This window comes from Natator depressus, chromosome 1 (assembly GCF_965152275.1).
Source record: "Natator depressus isolate rNatDep1 chromosome 1, rNatDep2.hap1, whole genome shotgun sequence".
NCBI lineage: Eukaryota > Metazoa > Chordata > Testudines > Cheloniidae > Natator > Natator depressus.
Window position 1 is genome coordinate 145,759,145 of NC_134234.1, and position 18,002 is coordinate 145,777,146.

Consider the following 18,002-nt stretch of genomic DNA (forward strand, 5'->3'; position numbering starts at 1 on the left):
CCCCAGAGCACCAGCATGTTTTATTTTTTATTTTTTTGATATTTGATATTTTATTGCATATTTCACTACTTTTGTCCTTCCCATTGAAACAACACAAGAATTGTATCAGGACAGATTAAAGAAATAATTACTGTATATACTCGATGATAAGCTGGTTCATTTATAAGTCAACCTCCCCGAGATAGATAAGTAAAAATGGAAAATTTTTATGACCCATTCATAAATCGACCCTATAATTCAGGGGTCAGCAAACTTTGGCTCCCAGGCCATCAGGATAAGCCACTGGCGGGCTGAGATGGTTTGTTTACCTCGAGCGTCAGCACGCACGGAGGTAAACCTAAGTAAACAAAGTGTCCCGGCGAGCCAGCTGCTTACCCTGATGGGCCTGGACAGCAACTGGTGGGGACATTTTTTTTTGGGAGGGGGGGAATGGGGGTCAGTGGAGTAATCGCTGTGACTACCCCCCACATGACCCTACCCCTAGCCTGGGACCCCCACACTCTCCCCATCCCATCCCTTCCCACCTTATCTGGGGAGGGCCAGGGGAGGATGTCTCTGGCCTGGCCGGAGCTGCTCCGGCAGGCTGGCAGCGCGGCCGCAGCCTGCTCCGCCGGGCCAGACCGGGTGGCGCGGCCACAGCATGTTCCAGCAGGCCAGGCGGCGCGGTTGCAGCCTGCCAACCCTGGAGCTGCAGCTGCTTCGGAGGCTGGGGGGAGAGCAGCTTGGCCAGAAGCGGAGAGACTCTGGGCCCGCCTCTTCCCTTCTGGCTCTGCTGGCTGTGCTGCCTGCTCCCTCTGTTCGGGGGAGGGGCTGTGTCCCACCTCTCCTGCTCTATACCCGTTCATAAGCCGACCCCCTTCTCTGATGCTTCCCTTTTTTACTAAAAAAATTTTGGCTTATGAATGAGTATATACGGTAACTATCACACATATGAGACTATTAAATAGCCATAATCAATATTATTTATACTTACTTGATATAGTAGGGCACTTTGTTTGGTGAGATTGCCCTCTCCCAGGGACCCTGGACAGAAGCTGTTAACAAATATAAATAAATAAATAAATATATAAATAAAATAAGAGAGACATGGAGGTCAAGTTCAAAGCAAACAGAAAAGACAACATTAATCTCTGGAATTACAATTTTACACTTGGAGACACCGATATGGGTCTGTTTGCTCAGTTACCCATGAAGGCAGGAAGGATTAACCTGCTATTCTGAAATTTCTGTCCTAATCTGAGTGAAATTGAACTCATTCAGCTGCAAAGATAAATGCAAAAACCTCTTTGACTACTAAACTTAACAAAGAGATAAGGAGCTGAACAAGCACCTATCCGTCTTTCTGGTGAGTTCTTTTACGGGGTACCTCTTGGTAATGCTTTCTGTTGTTTTTTCTTCAATTTCACCTCTTATTTGATCAATTGTTCTCATCCTTCTAGGAACAAAATTACACCCTGGTTTACATTTTATGTCAAGTAAAGACATTTAGCAGCCCAGTAAGATGATATTCTCCTGATTATTTGTTTTAAATAGAGACCTATTTCATTTTTATTTCCTACATTATTAAATGTTCATGTGTTTTATTGTCTTTCAAAAATGGCAAGCAGTGCAGAAGATGTCGGCATGATCACATCAAAAAAGTGTTAAACCCATCAGCGAATGGCACTAGATAATAGCAGTTTTCTCAGTCTAGACTCTCACAGCATTAAGTACCAACATCAATTTAGAGTATAGTGAAAATATGTTGTAAATAATGTTTTCTATGAAAAAGGAATATGGGTAGGACATATTTTCAAATGATGGAAATTCTTGCTTGCTGATGATCTGAGCCATATTCTGAAAGCTCTTCTTTAGTACTTAGAGTTTATGATCTTTTCAAGTTCATTATCAGAAGCAAGCTCCCTTCAAACCAGGATCCACCGGCTCAAAGTTGTACCACATCCTGCCATAATAATAGATGCAAAACCTGCAGACATATCTCCACTGCTATGAAGATCAATACTCTCACAACACACCTTTCACAACATGTGGTGTACCTCATCCAGTGCACGAAATACTCCAACAACAACTATGGGTGAAAACAGACAATCACAATGTCCCAAATGAACACACACAGAAAAAGGATAAAAGACGAAACCACCATATCACCTGCAGGTGAACACTTTTCACAAAGCATTCACGCTATATCTGACACTTCAGTCCTCATCCTCAAAGGAAACCTGCCAAACACCTTCCAGAGATAAGCCTGGGAGCTAAAATTCATAACTTCACTAGACTCTAAAAATCACAGTTTTAATAAAGACACTGCATCTAAGGCTTATTACAATCATTTGTAACCCACTGACCCTTCCCCCTTTCAGTGCTATGACTGCAGAGGTGTGACCAGGCCCCTTCACTTTGATTCATCTCTTACAATAGGTGTTAGCTATTTATGCTAAACCATCTGTTCCAACTTGTATTTAGCCCTGACACTCTGAGGGTATGCCTACTTTGCAATTAGACACCTGCAGCTGGCCCGTGCTAGCTGACTTGGGCTCATGGGGCTCGTGTTAAGGGACCATTAATTGCAATGTAGATGTTCTAGCTTGGGCTGCAGCCCGAGCTCTGGAAATTCTCCCACCTCACAGGGTACTAGAGCCCAGGTTTCCCCAAGCCCAAACCCCAGGCTACCCCAAGCCCAAACATCTACACCGCAGTTAAATAGCTCCTTAGCCCGAGCCCCATGAGCCCGAGTGAGCTGGCATGGGCCAGCTGTGGGTTTTTAATTGTGTGTAGACATACCCTATGTACCTTTCTCAGACCTGAAGAAAAGCTCTGTGTAGCTCAAAAGCTTGTCTATGTCACCAACAGAAGTCAGTCCAGTAAAAGATATTACCTCACCCACCTTGGCTCGGTATTCTATATATAGTCATTTAGATTGATCTACTTAAAAAATGCATATCCCAGGGTCTGGGTGTTTTAACAAATATTAAAACAAAGTCAAATCACAGCCCGAATGAATAAAGGAACAAATGTATCCACACTTCACATATGCACAAAAGTCCATCAGCTGAATAAAGAAAATACACCACCTACTTTGAATACATCTCATTGCACCTCAGAAATTCAAGTAAAAAGATAACATGAGCAAAGGAGTTGGAGAGAAGATATGCAACACATTTTTAAATAGTTTATAGGGAACTAGTGGATCATTGTTTGTGGGACTGCTGATATATAAATACATTTTGAGGAGGGATTTGAAGGAGGTCAGGGAAGTTGCATGGCAAACAATATCAGGAAGAAAAAATCAGATGTAAGGGCAGCATGGGAGATACACAGAGGCACTTATGAGAGTCTAAAAAGGAGAGTAACATGCAACCAAAATGAGATATGGGCTGGAGCAGACGACAAACAGTTTAAGATACTTTTGGATGAAAATGAGAAGCCAGTAAAGGGACTCAAAGAAGGTGATGATGGAGCAGGAGTGGCAAGGAAGAGGAGTCTGGCAGTGACATTGTAGGTGGACTGGAGGGTGATAGAAAACCAGGGTAATGGAAAAGTACAGCTTCATCAATACACTCCTTTCTGAGGCCAACAGCCATATCATCTGCAGCAAAATTATGGACACCTTATATGTATGAAGAAAGGGTTCTGGGCACTGTCTACTTACTCTATATACTCAAACAGTTTGGCCAATTAGACATAGACACACACTTTATATAAATGCTCATCTAGTGCTGGGAGTGGATGCAGTACTGCAAATGAGAAACTGAGCTGAACACTGAATGGTGAGGTTAAAAAGAAATATTGAACAGCTGTTTTATTTCCCTGACTACTCTCTATCCTGCTCACTGAAGGCCAGATTCTTGCCATTCTCACTCACATGGAGTAGCACTTTGCTTCAGGAGCAGTCCAATTGATTTGAAGAGCACTAATCATGGAATAAGGTATTATTCAATGTGAGTAAGGGATGCAGAATCTGACCCTCAGATGGGGTCTGCAGAACATAGCACGTGGTCATATATTTGAAAACTCTATCATAATACATATATGCAAAGGGACAGAATAAAGATGGTGCATATATTTTATACATATAAATACACACACAGAGTTAAGTACTGTAATATATTACTTAGATTTTAAACTCTTTGGCGGCAGGGACAGTCTTTTTGTTCAGTATTTGTATAGTGCCTAGCACAATGAGTCCTACTCCATAACTAGGGCTCTTAGGGTAATATGGTAATATAAATAAATAAATTAAATAAAACCAACATAGCTGACATTCACCATCTTCCCACATTCCCAATAATATCTACATCTTAACTTCTGTCATGATAAACTCACTCCACTATATGCTTGGATGCAGAAAACCTCCAAATGCTATGTGTTATCTGACACTAAGAACTAGGAAGAATGCCATCCACCTTCCACATGTATCGATAACAGACAATTTCAGTTGTTCATGTAGCTTAATCTTCCTGGCTATGTAAGGCTAGAGGACGGCATACAAACTGGCTTTAAAACATTTGGATTATGGAACCAGATATTCTGAAGAATAAAAAACAACAGAACAACTACATCTTCTTCCCCATTCCTCCCGAAAAAACCCGACATTAATTTGAGGATGTGATCTACTTTGTATGAAATAATATGTATTTATAATTAAAAAGCTCTACCCATTCAACTCCCCGAACTGCATTAGAGGGTAAAAAGGCCCTTTCCCCAAAAAACCCAAACCAAACCTTAGCTTTCATAATGAGAACACCTCAGCTACAGTTCCCATCTTAAAATCAAAGAAAGTGTTATTTATTTATTTATGGAATATCTAAAGGATAGGATGGGTTGCTGTAATTATTCTGGAAGGTGTACTTCTTCTTCACTCCTGAATTCATCTGGGCAACAGTTTTCCAGGCATAACTTATTATCCCAGAATCTTATACACAAAAGTGTTTTTGATCCATTTAAAAAAAAACAAGCACAAATATTCTGCTTTCAGTGGAACTAAATGCTTTAGAAATAAACAATTCTGTGATGTTCTGCATAATTTGATTTAGTGTTCCTTTAAGAGACTGTTGTGAGGTTGTCTGTTATACAGTTTCTGCTGTCCTGGATGACTCTAGTCTTGCATAAATTTGAGTTGACAAAATATGTGGTACCTTTTACAACTGTGCTCTGAGAATAATCATCTCATTTCTGGCACAAAACCAGCAGCTGAGAAGAGCTGTTTCTTATCTCCTGGTACCAGTAGAGGTTTGTCATCCATTACAAAGCCAGTGTAAGAAATAGACATATATCTTTAATTCCTGGTAACACCATTTTAGTAGTCTATCAAAGAAGACTTTCTGGAAAACGTTGTTGTATGACACCATAGCTTCCCTGTGTGTTATACTCAAGAAACAGACATTTCCCTATTTGCAAAGTGTAATTCAAAAGTGCCTTATAGTTTTAGCTTTGCATAGTGTAAGAATCCATTGCTATATGAACCAGCCACCAGCAATGTTGACTACTGAAATAAAATAGCGTAGCAAAAAGTGTCTTTTTAAAAAATGGATTTAAATCTCCTTGCAGTCCATTAGCATTGCTATGCATTAGTAATCGTTTAATAGTTATCTATTTTCAGAGGTTTTTTTTCTCCCTTTGATGTGCTAACATATTAAATTTAATGTGTGCACTATCATTGAATTGAGGCTAAATTTCACAGACCATGTTCATGTAAGTTGATATTTATGTCTTTTCACAATGCAAAATGAAGCAGCAGCATGTTGGATCTCTGTGCTCCACAGTTCAACAGTATTTTAATCTATGCAGGGGTTTGACCGGATATTTAAATAGGATGCTGGTGTCATTTTAGCTGTGTTGATAGATGAAATTCAAAAATAATCTAATAAATATTTAATTTAGCTATATCATTATGGGAATCATGTATACAATACATTTAAAACTATCAAACATAAATGGTCGTTTATTGCACCTATCCACCAAAATATTCAGAGATAGTCTTGGCTAAAATCAATTTAATACAATTTCTATCAAAAACTACTTCCAATGGTCATTATTAAAATGTTAACATTCACTCACCGTTTTCACACAGTGACACGGATATGTTTTCAATTGTAAATATAGAGAAAATCCTCAGTATTTCAGATAACTCAGGGGAGGGGAGTGAAACTGTAATTTTTTTGATGGCAACCACACTGTTCAATGCTTCAATCTACTCTGTGACCTGCTCATTGCTGTTTGTTAGCGGTTTCATATGAGTGAATTACAGCTTTGTGAGGTTTGGATCTGAGCTCACACACGTGTTCATAACCATAAAAAAAACCCTGCAATATTTACAAATTGGTCACTCTAGCTCCAGTTTAGCGAGGTATTTAATGATGTGCCTAAATTAAGCATTGGAGAATGACTTCAGGCAGGGCCTCTACCTATGATACTTTGACTTTGCTGACTTCTGTTGTTCTTTTGTGCATTATTATTTTTATTTTTAACCAAATACACATCTTAGAATCTGTTTACTCCCCCTCACCCCCCGCAATGTATAACACTTCTTTTACTAATGGTTTAACCTTTTGTTGAGGTATTGTATTTGTCATTCCTTATGAAGGCAGATAGTGATGGCTTAGTGGTCTAATCCTCCAGTCTGGAAATACCTAGAATCACAGGTTCACATATGTGTAGAGCTGAGTCTTTCAAAATAGATAAATTGAGTACCATTGCATTTACTTTAAGGTATCATAATAAACAAGATATGGTTGTTTTACACAGACATTAAAGATCTCCTAGTACTTTTCCTAAGGGCGAGGTAAGTTACAGCAGTCCCCAGTCAATTAAAGCAGGCTATATGCTGGCTGGCTGACTGCCATCTTCACTCTAGAAAGAGCTGCTTATCTGAGTGTGTGTGTGGGGGTATGTGTAATTTGGGAAGTTCTTTAGGATCCTTCTCAATGAAAGGTAGTGTATACATGTATAATATTATTTTACTCATTTACAGAGGGCCTATTTCTTATGCATATTTGTTATTACAGTAAATTATGACGTGGAACACTGATGTTGTGTCGCATAGAGGCATAATGACTCACTGTATAACCTAGAAACTGATGTCAGAATATATTGGTTGAAAGATTTAAAAGTTAGAAGGAGAAAAACATCAATCAAAACCTAACTTGCATAAAAATTGCCCACCATGGGGTCTAGCTCAACTAACTGAGCTAGGTTGGAATCTGATTTAAGCCTGCATATGTGGGTGGGTTCTCAGGAATTGAAGTGAGCTAAGCAGTTAAATTCCAATTTGGATTCTTCAACAGTTAAATTACACACTGCTTCTCTGTCTGCACTGCAGTGCTGTCTGTGATCGCAAGTAGAGTAAAATGCTTTAAGACTGCTTCTCAAACTTTGGAAGATGGGCTGATTAGCCATAAAGATCTGAACATGTGAAGAGGGGCAGCACAACAGAGAGTCGCTCCACAGGAATTATAAATGAGGCCTCCCAGGTCTGCAATAACTGCTGAAATCTTTATGACCAACTTGAAACATAATGGTTGCCGGGCGTCACTGGTGAGAAACATTATACAGCTACTAAATAGATAACATGTTCCTTAGCATCGTTACAGATGGTGAACAGCATACTGTGAAGTCATTCAGAAGGTTGCAGAGATCACCACAAAGCATAAAATCGATTCCAGGCTCATTTGCTTGGACGTTACTGTTCCATAGAGCCGCAACGAAATACTTGCACCTGCTTGAAAAGGGTATTGTACCAGGTAGACTGATACTGTAGATATCGGTCAGTTTTATGTAGCCAACTACGTTTGTGTACTGCTGACAAGTCTAATAATCAATGTTGGCTGCACTCAAGACTTTGAAAGAGAAAATCTCTATAACTGGTTTCTGTCACATTGAACAAATTGTGGCTTCTGTGCAGAGATAATAAAATGGACTATTAGAAAAATAAATCTTAGATAAACATTTCAAGCCTTATAGAGCCAAACATAACAGAATGAGTTCTGACATAAAGAGAATAGCCTCATTGCTTTACACACCAGGCATTTCAGAACATAAAGAATATGTTTTAACTGAGCACAATTTATAGCTCATGACAACTCTGTCACACTGTTTAACTGCTTCACTGCTAAACTGTGCTGCACTAGAAATGTTTGAATCTTGAAGTCTGAATCTTCCAAAGGTGCTTCAATAAGGACATACCAGATACACAGGGCAGCAGCAGGGAAAGTTTGCCTCAGAAATCATAGAATACCAGGGTTGGAAGGGACCTCAGGAGGTCATCTAGTCCAACCCCCTGCCCAAAGCAGGACCAATCCCCAATTTTTGCCCCAGATCCCAAATGGCCCCCTCAAGGATTGAACTCACAACCCTGGGTTTAGCAGGCCAATGCTCAAACCACTGAGCTATCCCTCCCCCTGTAATCTGGTCCTGTAGGCAGCACAGAAGTAGTTAATAAATAGTGACTCTGTATGAAGCTTATACTCATCTAAGAGTTAAGAAAACATCATGGATAGCTGTGACATACTCAATATTGGAGAAACATCATCAAAGATTAAAACATATTAAACTATGAATAATGCTGCTATGAAATGCATGAGATCATTCCACCAACAACAAACTGCTTTTAAATAACACTGTACACTGCATTGTAGAGATGTGTGAAAATTAAATTCAATGAAATAGGAGAAAAACATTTTTCATTGAAATATTGTTATCACCGTAAGTTTTTTAATGGAAGACTTTTTTCACCACCAAAAGTTATTATTGTAGTAAAAAATAGGGGAAATAAGCAACTTCTGTTAGTGAAGAACTAACTGAAATTTTTGATTTTGGCCAGAGAGTTGAATTTGACCATTTTTATCATGTAAAACTGAATTTGCAGGTGGGGGATCCAGCACATAATCAGAATTCTAATTCATGATGAATCAAATTTATCGATATGCTATGCACAGCTCTATTGCAGTCAATATCTTTGAGAGAAGAAAATATAAGGGAATATTAAAAAGCAGCAGCCCAGCAGGACTGATCATTAGATGCATGGTGCCTCTTGAACCACAGAATACAGTACTATCAATTTCCCCGCAAAACACCTGAGCTATCTACATGAACATTTTTCTTAAAATTTCCTATTATTTTCACAACCACTGGTGGCAGCAATGGTAAGGGTGCTAATGTAGACTCTTTAACCATCATAGATCATCTAATCTTGCACAGCAGAGCCGGTCTAGGGGACATGGTGTTTAAAACCCCAGGTGCTCCTACTGTTGCTACCACTTATGGAACTGCACTGGTGGTAGTGCAATGATAAGACATTTTACAAAAAAGTGCTAGTGTAGATGTGGCCCATGTGTATTTAATATAATTCCCTCTAACTTTTAACCTGCTTCACTCATTAAGCAGGTCTTGAACTTAAATTGCTGCCCACTGCTACTGCAAAGTCATTCCTCCCTTAATGATGATAGTAACAATGGCAAGAGCTGAGGAGCGAAACATCCAATAAAGATTATTTGCATTTCTTCTTTAAGTCTCTTTTCTTCCTTCAAGTGCACTTGACTCTCCTTGAAAGGTGCAGGACTGGCAGCCCTGGAGACTGAAATCTTCCACTGTACGCTGCACTGTAGATTTAAACTCTGGTTGCAGGCTGGGGATGGTGGCTTTTGCTTCTCTCTACCTCCATACACTTTACACCTCTATATAAATTCAGTACTTAGCTTTGTGTGGCTCAATTCAAAGATACCCAAAGAGGGGAATGTTGTATCTAGATTTTAAAAAGCACACCTATACTTGGAACTGGAAGCATGGGCATTGACTCTGTGGGTGCTCTAGGGCTCAAGCACCCACAGAAAAAAAATAGAGGGTGCTCAGCACCCACCAGCCACAGCTGTTCAGTGGGGCTGCTGATCAGCTGTTCGGTGGCTGGCTGGAGGCGCTCGGGGGAGAGGGGAGAGTGGCGGGGGGTGGAGTGGGGCTGGAAGAGGCAGAATGAGGGTGGGGCCTCAGGGCAGAGGGCAGAGCAGGCCCAAGAGGTGGATCGATGGCGGAGTCTCCGAGAGGGGCAGGGCTGGGGCCTTCAAGGGGAGAGGAAGAGTGGGGGCAGGGCCTCAGGGTGGAGCGGGGGTTGAGCACCCACCAGGAAAAATAAAAGTCATAGTCATTGCCTATGATTGGAGGTGTAACTTCCAGCTTGGTAGACATACCAATAGAGCTAGTGCACTAAAATAGTAGCATAGCCCTGAGTATGGTCCTGTCCAAGATCCTAGGCATGTACTTGGACAACTAGCCCTTCCCACCACTTGCATGGGGGCAGAAAAAATTTGTCACCTGAAGGGAGACTCTGTGAAGCCAGACACTGCAGGAAGTATTGCCCAGCAAGACCTGAGTGGTGGCCTTCTGACAGCCTAATGACTGACACATGCTGGTGTATAAATGAGGAAGCCATGAGGGAGCATTCTGAGCAGACTCCCTCCAGATCTTGCCTTGCTGTGAACCCCAGACTCTGGCTCCTAACTCCAGTTCAGCCCTGACTCTGCTACTTGCCTCCTGTCTGCAACTCCGCACCTGGCTCGACCCTAACTCTGTTACTCAACTCCTGATCGCAACTTCATAAGTGACCCATGCACACAGGCTACCCACAGCCTGGCCCTGACACAAGCTAAACAATTGACTATGTGTGTATTATGGGGCTGAACACCTATTTTGCTGGGTGCTGTAGAAATACACAAAAGAGACAATCCATGCACCAATTAAAATCTAAAACCAGTTTGATTTATTCTGTCAAATCTTAAATTCTCATGATCAGCACAGGCTGAAGTAACATATGCAGCCTCTAGAACTGAAGAATAATAACTTGGTGTCCAGATCCAATGCAGTCCATAGTCTCATCTTTAAGACTGGCAACAAAGTAGTCAAATGAAATAGGGTCTGATTTGTCATTTTTGAAAATCCATGGGAGTTTGATTGTGACTTTAATGGTTGCCTGTTCAGGCTATTAATACCAAAACTGTAAACTGAAAAGGTGTTTTTCGTCAATTGCAAATAATTTACATTAGAGCAAAATCTCTATGCAATGGAAAGTGACTAGGAAAGTATTTAGTTCTACAATTTATTAACTGCCATCTTTGTAAGGCAGAAATGGCAAGAAATAATGAGGAAAAGATCTTTCAGAACCTGAAATTTAAAACAACAGAGCATGAGGAAACAAGGAACAGTCCCAGGAACTCTGGACTCTATCCAAAGGATAACTAAATATGAGATTTAGTTTCCAAATCTTAAACACACATTTCCAACCATTATTTATCTACTTCTGAATGTTAACTAATAGTTCTAATGATGATTAACCGTTTTCTATATAGAGTACTGGCATGTGATGGCTTTAAAAAAATAGTTTGAGAAAACTGGTTCTGATCATTGGAGCTATTTGTTAAATACAGAATGGAAAAAAGCAACCTGTTCTTTATAATTTGAAATTTTAAAATACAGCTAGGTATATCCAATTAAACTTTAAGTCCTAGCTCTTTGTATCAGGAGAATCCACCAAACCACAAAATACGAGACAGATGTAAACATGCCTTTTAAACATGCATGCCTAAATGTTTTGCTTTTACCCAAATATCTCTTGGTTCCCTATCTTGAAAAAAATCGGGGTTCATCTCTAAACTGCTGATATTTTGGAGCCACAGATGGAATGAGCACTTCTAAGCAAGGAAAAAAACCCTTGTGATCTCCAAAACGAGTTACCAGGACTGGCTCTAGGCACCAGCACTGCAAGCACGTGCTTGGGACAGCACAATTCCTGGGGTGGCATTCTGGCCATCCTTTTTCTTTTTTCTTCCTTGGGCAGTTGCGCTCTCGGAGCTTGGGGTGGCAAAAAGCCTAGAGCCGGCCCTGCGAGTTACAGGTAATTGCCAGTTATATCTGTGCATTATTTCATTGAGTCACATCATCAACACACTGTATGTGAGAATCCTACAGGAATCAGGCTGTAAATGACAAGTTCTAACTGTATGTTTAAAAGTTGTAATACCTTCTATTTTTCAGCAATCACAAGTGGTGCATGTCAATGAGTTACAGCATTAAAAACCAGGATTGATGGCAGGCTGATTGAACAGTTAGTGGCATTTAAAAACAGTCTGACATCTCTCCTATCTCTCATTTATTTTATCTCAAAAGGAAGTAATAACTATCCTTACAAATACAGATGGATCCTCCAACAACAGACAATGAATCCCATTCTCTGTAAAAGGCAGCATCACAGATCAAAACAAAAGGAGCCGACAAAGCACCATTATTATAGGGGAGAGAGTTGCAGCTCCATAGTTGAGATTGTGCTGAAATTTGTACTTGAAGCAGGACTGAAATTCCTGTGCTTCACACTTCAGTTACTGCATTTCAACTCCAAACTCCTTCAGAGGACAATAGAATTTTCTGTGTGATATTTTTAGTTTAATATTCACTAACTTTTGCAGAGGAAACATTTAAAAATGATCCTTTTTAGAAATTATACAGTTTTTCACACATTTGTGTGGGTCCTTCTAGCTAAACATCTGCAGTCTTCACAAACTACCAACTTCATCCACACATGCATTCATGTAACATCTTGGATATGGCCATGGGCCACTTTTGACATTTATCAAACTCCATCTTAAAAGCTACTTCTGTTAAGGCTGCCAGCCTTAGCCTTTGACTCATATATTTTAAGGTCAGAGGGGACCATCATGATCTCTACTCTGTCCTCTTGTATATTGCAGGCCACAGAACCTCAGCCACCCACTTCAGTAATCAACTCATAACCTCTGAGTTACTATGTCTTCAAATCATGATTTAAAGGATTCAAGTTACAGAGAATCCACCATTTACACTAGTTTAAACCTGCAAGTGACCCATGCTGCAGAGGAAGGTGATAACCCCCCAGGGTCTCTGCCAATCTGGCCCAAGGGAAAATTCCTTCGTGACCAGAAATATGATGATCAGTTAGACCGTGAGCATGTGGGCAAGACCCTCCAGCCAGACACCTGGGAAAGAATTCTCTGTTGTAACTCAGAGCCCTCCCATTCTAGTGTCCGATCACCAGATGTTGGAGATATTGCTGCTAGAAGTCACAGTTGGGCCACATGCCATTGTAGGCAGTCCCATCAAGTCATCCCCTCCACAAACTTATCAAGCTCAGTCTTGAAGCCAGTTAGGTTTTTTGCCCCCATTGCTGCCCTTGGAAGGTTGTTCCAGAACTGCACTCCTCTGTTGGTTAGAAACTTTTGTCTAATTTCAAACATAAACTTGTTGATGGCCAGTTTATATCCATTTGTTCTTGTGTCCATATTGGCACTTAACTTAAATAACTCCTCTCCCTCCCTGGTGTTTATCCCTCACCAGCTCCAAAGCTCCCCGATACCATGGGGAGCCAGGGAGATTAACTAGGCATCAGGGGCCAAGGGATAAGCTCTTGGAAAGAGATAGGGGTCTGTGGAACTATGGAGGAGTTCATGGGGGATAAAGAAGGCAGTCAAAGAGAACTTGGCTTGAGGAGGCAGGTGGGACTGAGCAGAGTATTGAGGGACAAAGTAACAGGAATTTAGCAAGAATGTGTGGGTGGCCTGGGGAAAAAAGCTTGTCTGCAGGGAGAAGACTGGGGACTGGAGTTAGCTCCTCTGGCACTACTGGCTTTATCCCCTGCCAAGGGAAGACTTTAAAATGCTGATGCCTCAGCACAGACACACTGTGCCACTGGTCTCCGAAAGAAAAAGGAGTGAGTAGGTATGTGGCGGAGGTCTGGGGAAAAGAAAGCAGGACTATGGGGTTGGGGGTGGAGTGGAGGAAATGAAGAAAAAGTGGGTCTTGTGCCTAGAGGCAGAGACCCAGAAAGTGGAAGAGCTCCTTTCCATGCCTCACATTTCTCCTTAAGTCCCTCTTTCCCCCCAGCCACAGCTTCATCCAAGCACCAAGCTCCCAGCCTCATGCAGCCCCCATCTCCAGCCACATAGATACAGTTATAACTCTGAGGCTGTGGATGGCATTGTGTTCTGCACGGCTGAGGTTATGGGGCAAGTGATGCTGCTTTTCCACAATTTCAGCCCATGCACGTCGGCGGAAGCACTCTATGTAGAAGTCCAGTCTGTTGTTTCGACCTTCAGGAGGAGTCCACCCAGAATCCTTCTTTTTGTAGTGTTGGTAGGAAGGTCTCTGTGGATTAGTATGTTGTTCAGAGGTGTGTTGGAAATATTCCTTGAGTCAGAGACATCAAAAATAGGATTCTAGGTCACCACAGAACTGTATCATGTTCGTGGGGGTAGAGGGGCAGAAGGAGAGGCCCCGAGATAGGACAGCTTCTTCTGCTGGGCTAAGAGTATAGTTGGATAGATTAACAATATTGCTGGGTGGGTTGAGGGAACCATTGCTGTGGCCTCTTGTGGCTTGTAGTAGTTTAGATAGTTTAGTGTCCTTTTTCTTTTGTAGAGAAGTAGAGCTGCTACTCTGAAACCTATAATTATAACTCTGTAACTTCCAACGTGCCCAATTCTGAACAATAACTAGGTCACCAATAACTTTTCTGAAACATTACAGAAAACATCATATCTTGCACCCAGCCATACAGACCTCATATGCCCCCTGTGTAGAATTACTTGCAGAGTAATCTATTCAGATCACAGCCATCCCATCTTAATCACCAAAACACATAAACAAATAGCCAGTAAACATGGCTGGAGTTGAAGAGTGCCTGCCTGATCATTGTTCAGGATGAGCATGGAGTTATGGTTGAAAAGAGCTTGAGAGGGACCACTCATGAGGGGAGTTTAACTGGGGTGCTGAGAGACTTAATGGCTTATTGCTTTGATTACTACAGGTGCACTGGTGGGATGTGAAGCCTAGCAACCTTAACTCCAAGTTAACGATTTTGTGGTGAATATATATGTGAAATAAATCCACAGAGTGGAATCCTCCTGATCCTATTTTCTTTTAAGTTGCCATCACTAGACTGTTATTGCCATCACTAGACTGACCTTTTTTGGCCTCACTTGCTTTCATTGTGCTGCAAGACCCATTTAAAAAGCATGAATTCACCCCTGATCTGACCTCCCGCTTCACTGGGAGGCATCCTTATTTTTCACACATTTGCTCCCAGAAGTATAACTACAAAAGCAATGCTCGCAGTAATGACTGCACATCTCTAAGTGCTGGCCAGCTGATGTTCTGACATCACAGCTCCCCAACAAACTGCCTCTAGCAGTAGTGCTGCTGGGAGCGATGTAAATGCAAGGTGGCTTTATTAGTGCAGAGCACACTGCTCAGTGTAGCCAATGGACTTGTGGAGCCATCACCAGCTCTCAAATTGCTGAATATTAATACTCCAGAAGCATTCTGTAAATATTTACAGTATGTCCAGTATTTAAAGGAAATAAAACCAGCTGTTTGACTTAAGTCCTATATGTGTGTATATGTATGCGCGCACGCACCACTGAAATACAAGGCAAGTCTTCCCTGTGCCCTAGCTGCTTTCAAAGTAACCCTAACATCTGGCCCGTGGGACTGTCCTGACCGGCCCCTGAGCTCCTGGCCCAGGAGGCTAGTCCCCGGCCCCTCCCCCGTTGTCCCCTCTCCCCTGCAGCCTCAGCTCACTGTGCCATCGGCGCAGTGCTCTGGGCGGCAAGCTCCTGGGGCAGCACAGCTGCAGAGCCATGGCCTGACCCGGTGCTCTGCACTGCACGACGCAGCTGCCTGTCCTGGTGCAGCTGTGCCGCCAGCCACCGGTGGTTCAGGCAGCACGGTGGGGGGGGGGTGGATAGAGGGCAGGGGAGTTCGGGGGATGGTCAGGGGCTGGGGGTGTGGATAGGGAGCGGGGTGGTCAGAGGCTGGGGAACAGGGGGGGGTTGAATGGAAGCAGGGGTCCCGGGGGGGCAGTCAGGGAGGAGAGGAGGGGTTAGATGGGGTGGCGGGGGACAGGGGAGGTGGGTCAGGAGTTCAAGGGGGGGCAGTCAGGAAGGAAGGGGGGGGTTGGATGGGGCGGCGGGGGGGGCAGTTAGGGGCGGGGTATCCGGGGCGGTCAGGGAGAAGGGGTAGATGGAAGGGGCAGGGATCCTGGGGGGGGGGGCAGTCAGGAAGGAGTGGGGAGGTTGGATGGGGCAGGGGACTGGGGGCGGTCAGGGGACAGAGAGTGGGGTCGGGGGCTGGATGGGCAGGGGTCGCTGGGGGGCCATCAGGGGGCGAGAAGCAGGAGGGGTCCGATAGGGGGCGGGGTGGTCAGAGGGTGGGGAACAGGGGGGGTTGAATGGAAGCAGGGGTCCCGGGGGGGGGCAGTCAGGAAGGAGAGGAGGGGTTGGATGGGCGGCGGGGGGCAGTCAGGGGCAGGGGTTCCGGGGGCGTTCAGGGGATGGGGGGGGGAGTGGGGTGGGGCAGGGGTCCAAGGGGGGGCAGTCAGGAAGGAAGGGGGGGTTGGATGAGGCGGCGGGGGGGCAGTTAGGGGCGGGGTGTCTGGGGCGGTCAGGGAGAAGGGGTGGTTGGATGGGGCAGGGGTCCTGGGGGGCAGTCAGGAAGGAGAGGGGAGGTTGGATGGGGCAGGGGACAGGGGGCGGTCAGGGGACAGAGAGTGGGGTGGGGGGGTGGATGGGCAGGGGTCGCTGGGGGGCCATCAGGGGGCAAGAAGCAGGAGGGGTCAGATAGGGGGCGGGGGGCGGGGGGTGGGCCATGCCTGGCTGTTTGGGGAGGCACAGCCTCCCCTAACCGGCCCTTCATACAATTTCAGAAACCCAATGCAGACCTCAGGCCAAAAAGTTTGCCCACCCCGACCTAGTACCAGTACGGAATGGTCCACGATTTGGGGGCTGCAAAGCTGGTTTTCCACTCCCCGCCCGCAACGCCTGCTCAGCTGCACCAAGCTCTGCTTTGATGCTACTCAGGATCAGGCCCATAGTAACTGAGATATACAATATGTACTTTTTTAAAATAAAGAATCTGCTTTTTAAGCTATTATAATACCGAGAAGCAGTATTTCAAGGTACAATGAGAACCAATGGCTGGAAGTTGAAGCTAAACAAATTCAGACTAAAAAGCCAGGCAGTGGAGTGTGCTTGTGGTGGATTCTCATCAGTGGAAATTTTTAACTCACGCTTGCGTGTTTTTCTAAAAGATACACACATACACTGTGTGTTCAGACACAGATATTGGACTTGAAGCAGGAGTTACTACAAGATAATTCTACAGCCTGTGTTATGCCAGAGGTCAGGCTAGACAATCACAGTGGTGCCTTCTGAGGTAAAAATCTATGAATTTATTGAAATTAGAAGGCCATGTAAGAGTCGACATTTTGGTATTCAATATAAACTACATCTGCTCAAGTGAAACGCTGGATTTATATAAAAGTTCTTGGTTTTAACTTTCCACACTTCATTCAACTGGGAAATGAGCTAATGGTGTGATTCCCCTGCTTCCGTACACAGACTGCGCTAGCTCTCACAGAGCTAGTGTGAGTATAAATAGCAGCATCGCCACAGCAGCACGGACAGTGGCGGCAAAGGCTTGGCTTAGCTGTGCTGCATACACACCCACTGGTTACAGGCAGGTTTGTATCCGGCAAGTCTAAGCCGTACCTCCACCGCCGCGACTCGTGGTACTACAGCTACACTGCTATTGATATTTGTTCTAGCAGGACAGCTTGACAAGGGGAACTAAAGCCCCCCCCAGCCCTCAGCTGTCTACTCCTGTGCCAGGCAAAATGGGTAAGTGAAGAGAGAGGGGAAGGTTTCAGTTTGAATTTACTTCCATTAGTTAATGTAGATAATTAATGTTATTTTAAATGGGCTAAACTCCAAAGCTTTAAATCCAATGGGCTAAACTCCAAAGCTTTTCTTTTGCCTCCCTCTTCCACAAACTCTCAGAGTTTGGATAAAATAGGATGCAGATTTGAACAACCTTCAGACTGCACTGTGCCATCAGATTTTATGCTCGTTTGGCACACTATGGCACCTGGTTTGGGTTTTGCCAAACAGCTACGGTGTTAATTTCCCGCCTTTGTTTATCAAATTCATAAACAA

The 18,002-nt window shown here is 43.4% G+C and overlaps 1 protein-coding gene across 6 annotated transcripts in view; it reads right to left on the reverse strand.

Moving 5' to 3' along the window:
• DMD (dystrophin) overlaps positions 1-18,002 on the reverse strand; it is a 1,886,383-nt gene that overhangs the window by 153,524 nt on the left and 1,714,857 nt on the right. For all 6 annotated transcript variants that reach the window (XM_074968560.1, XM_074968534.1, XM_074968525.1 and 3 more), the window contains one exon: positions 974-1,034. In XM_074968560.1, coding sequence (XP_074824661.1) covers positions 974-1,034 — 61 coding nt within the window. The remainder of the gene's footprint in view (positions 1-973; positions 1,035-18,002) is intronic.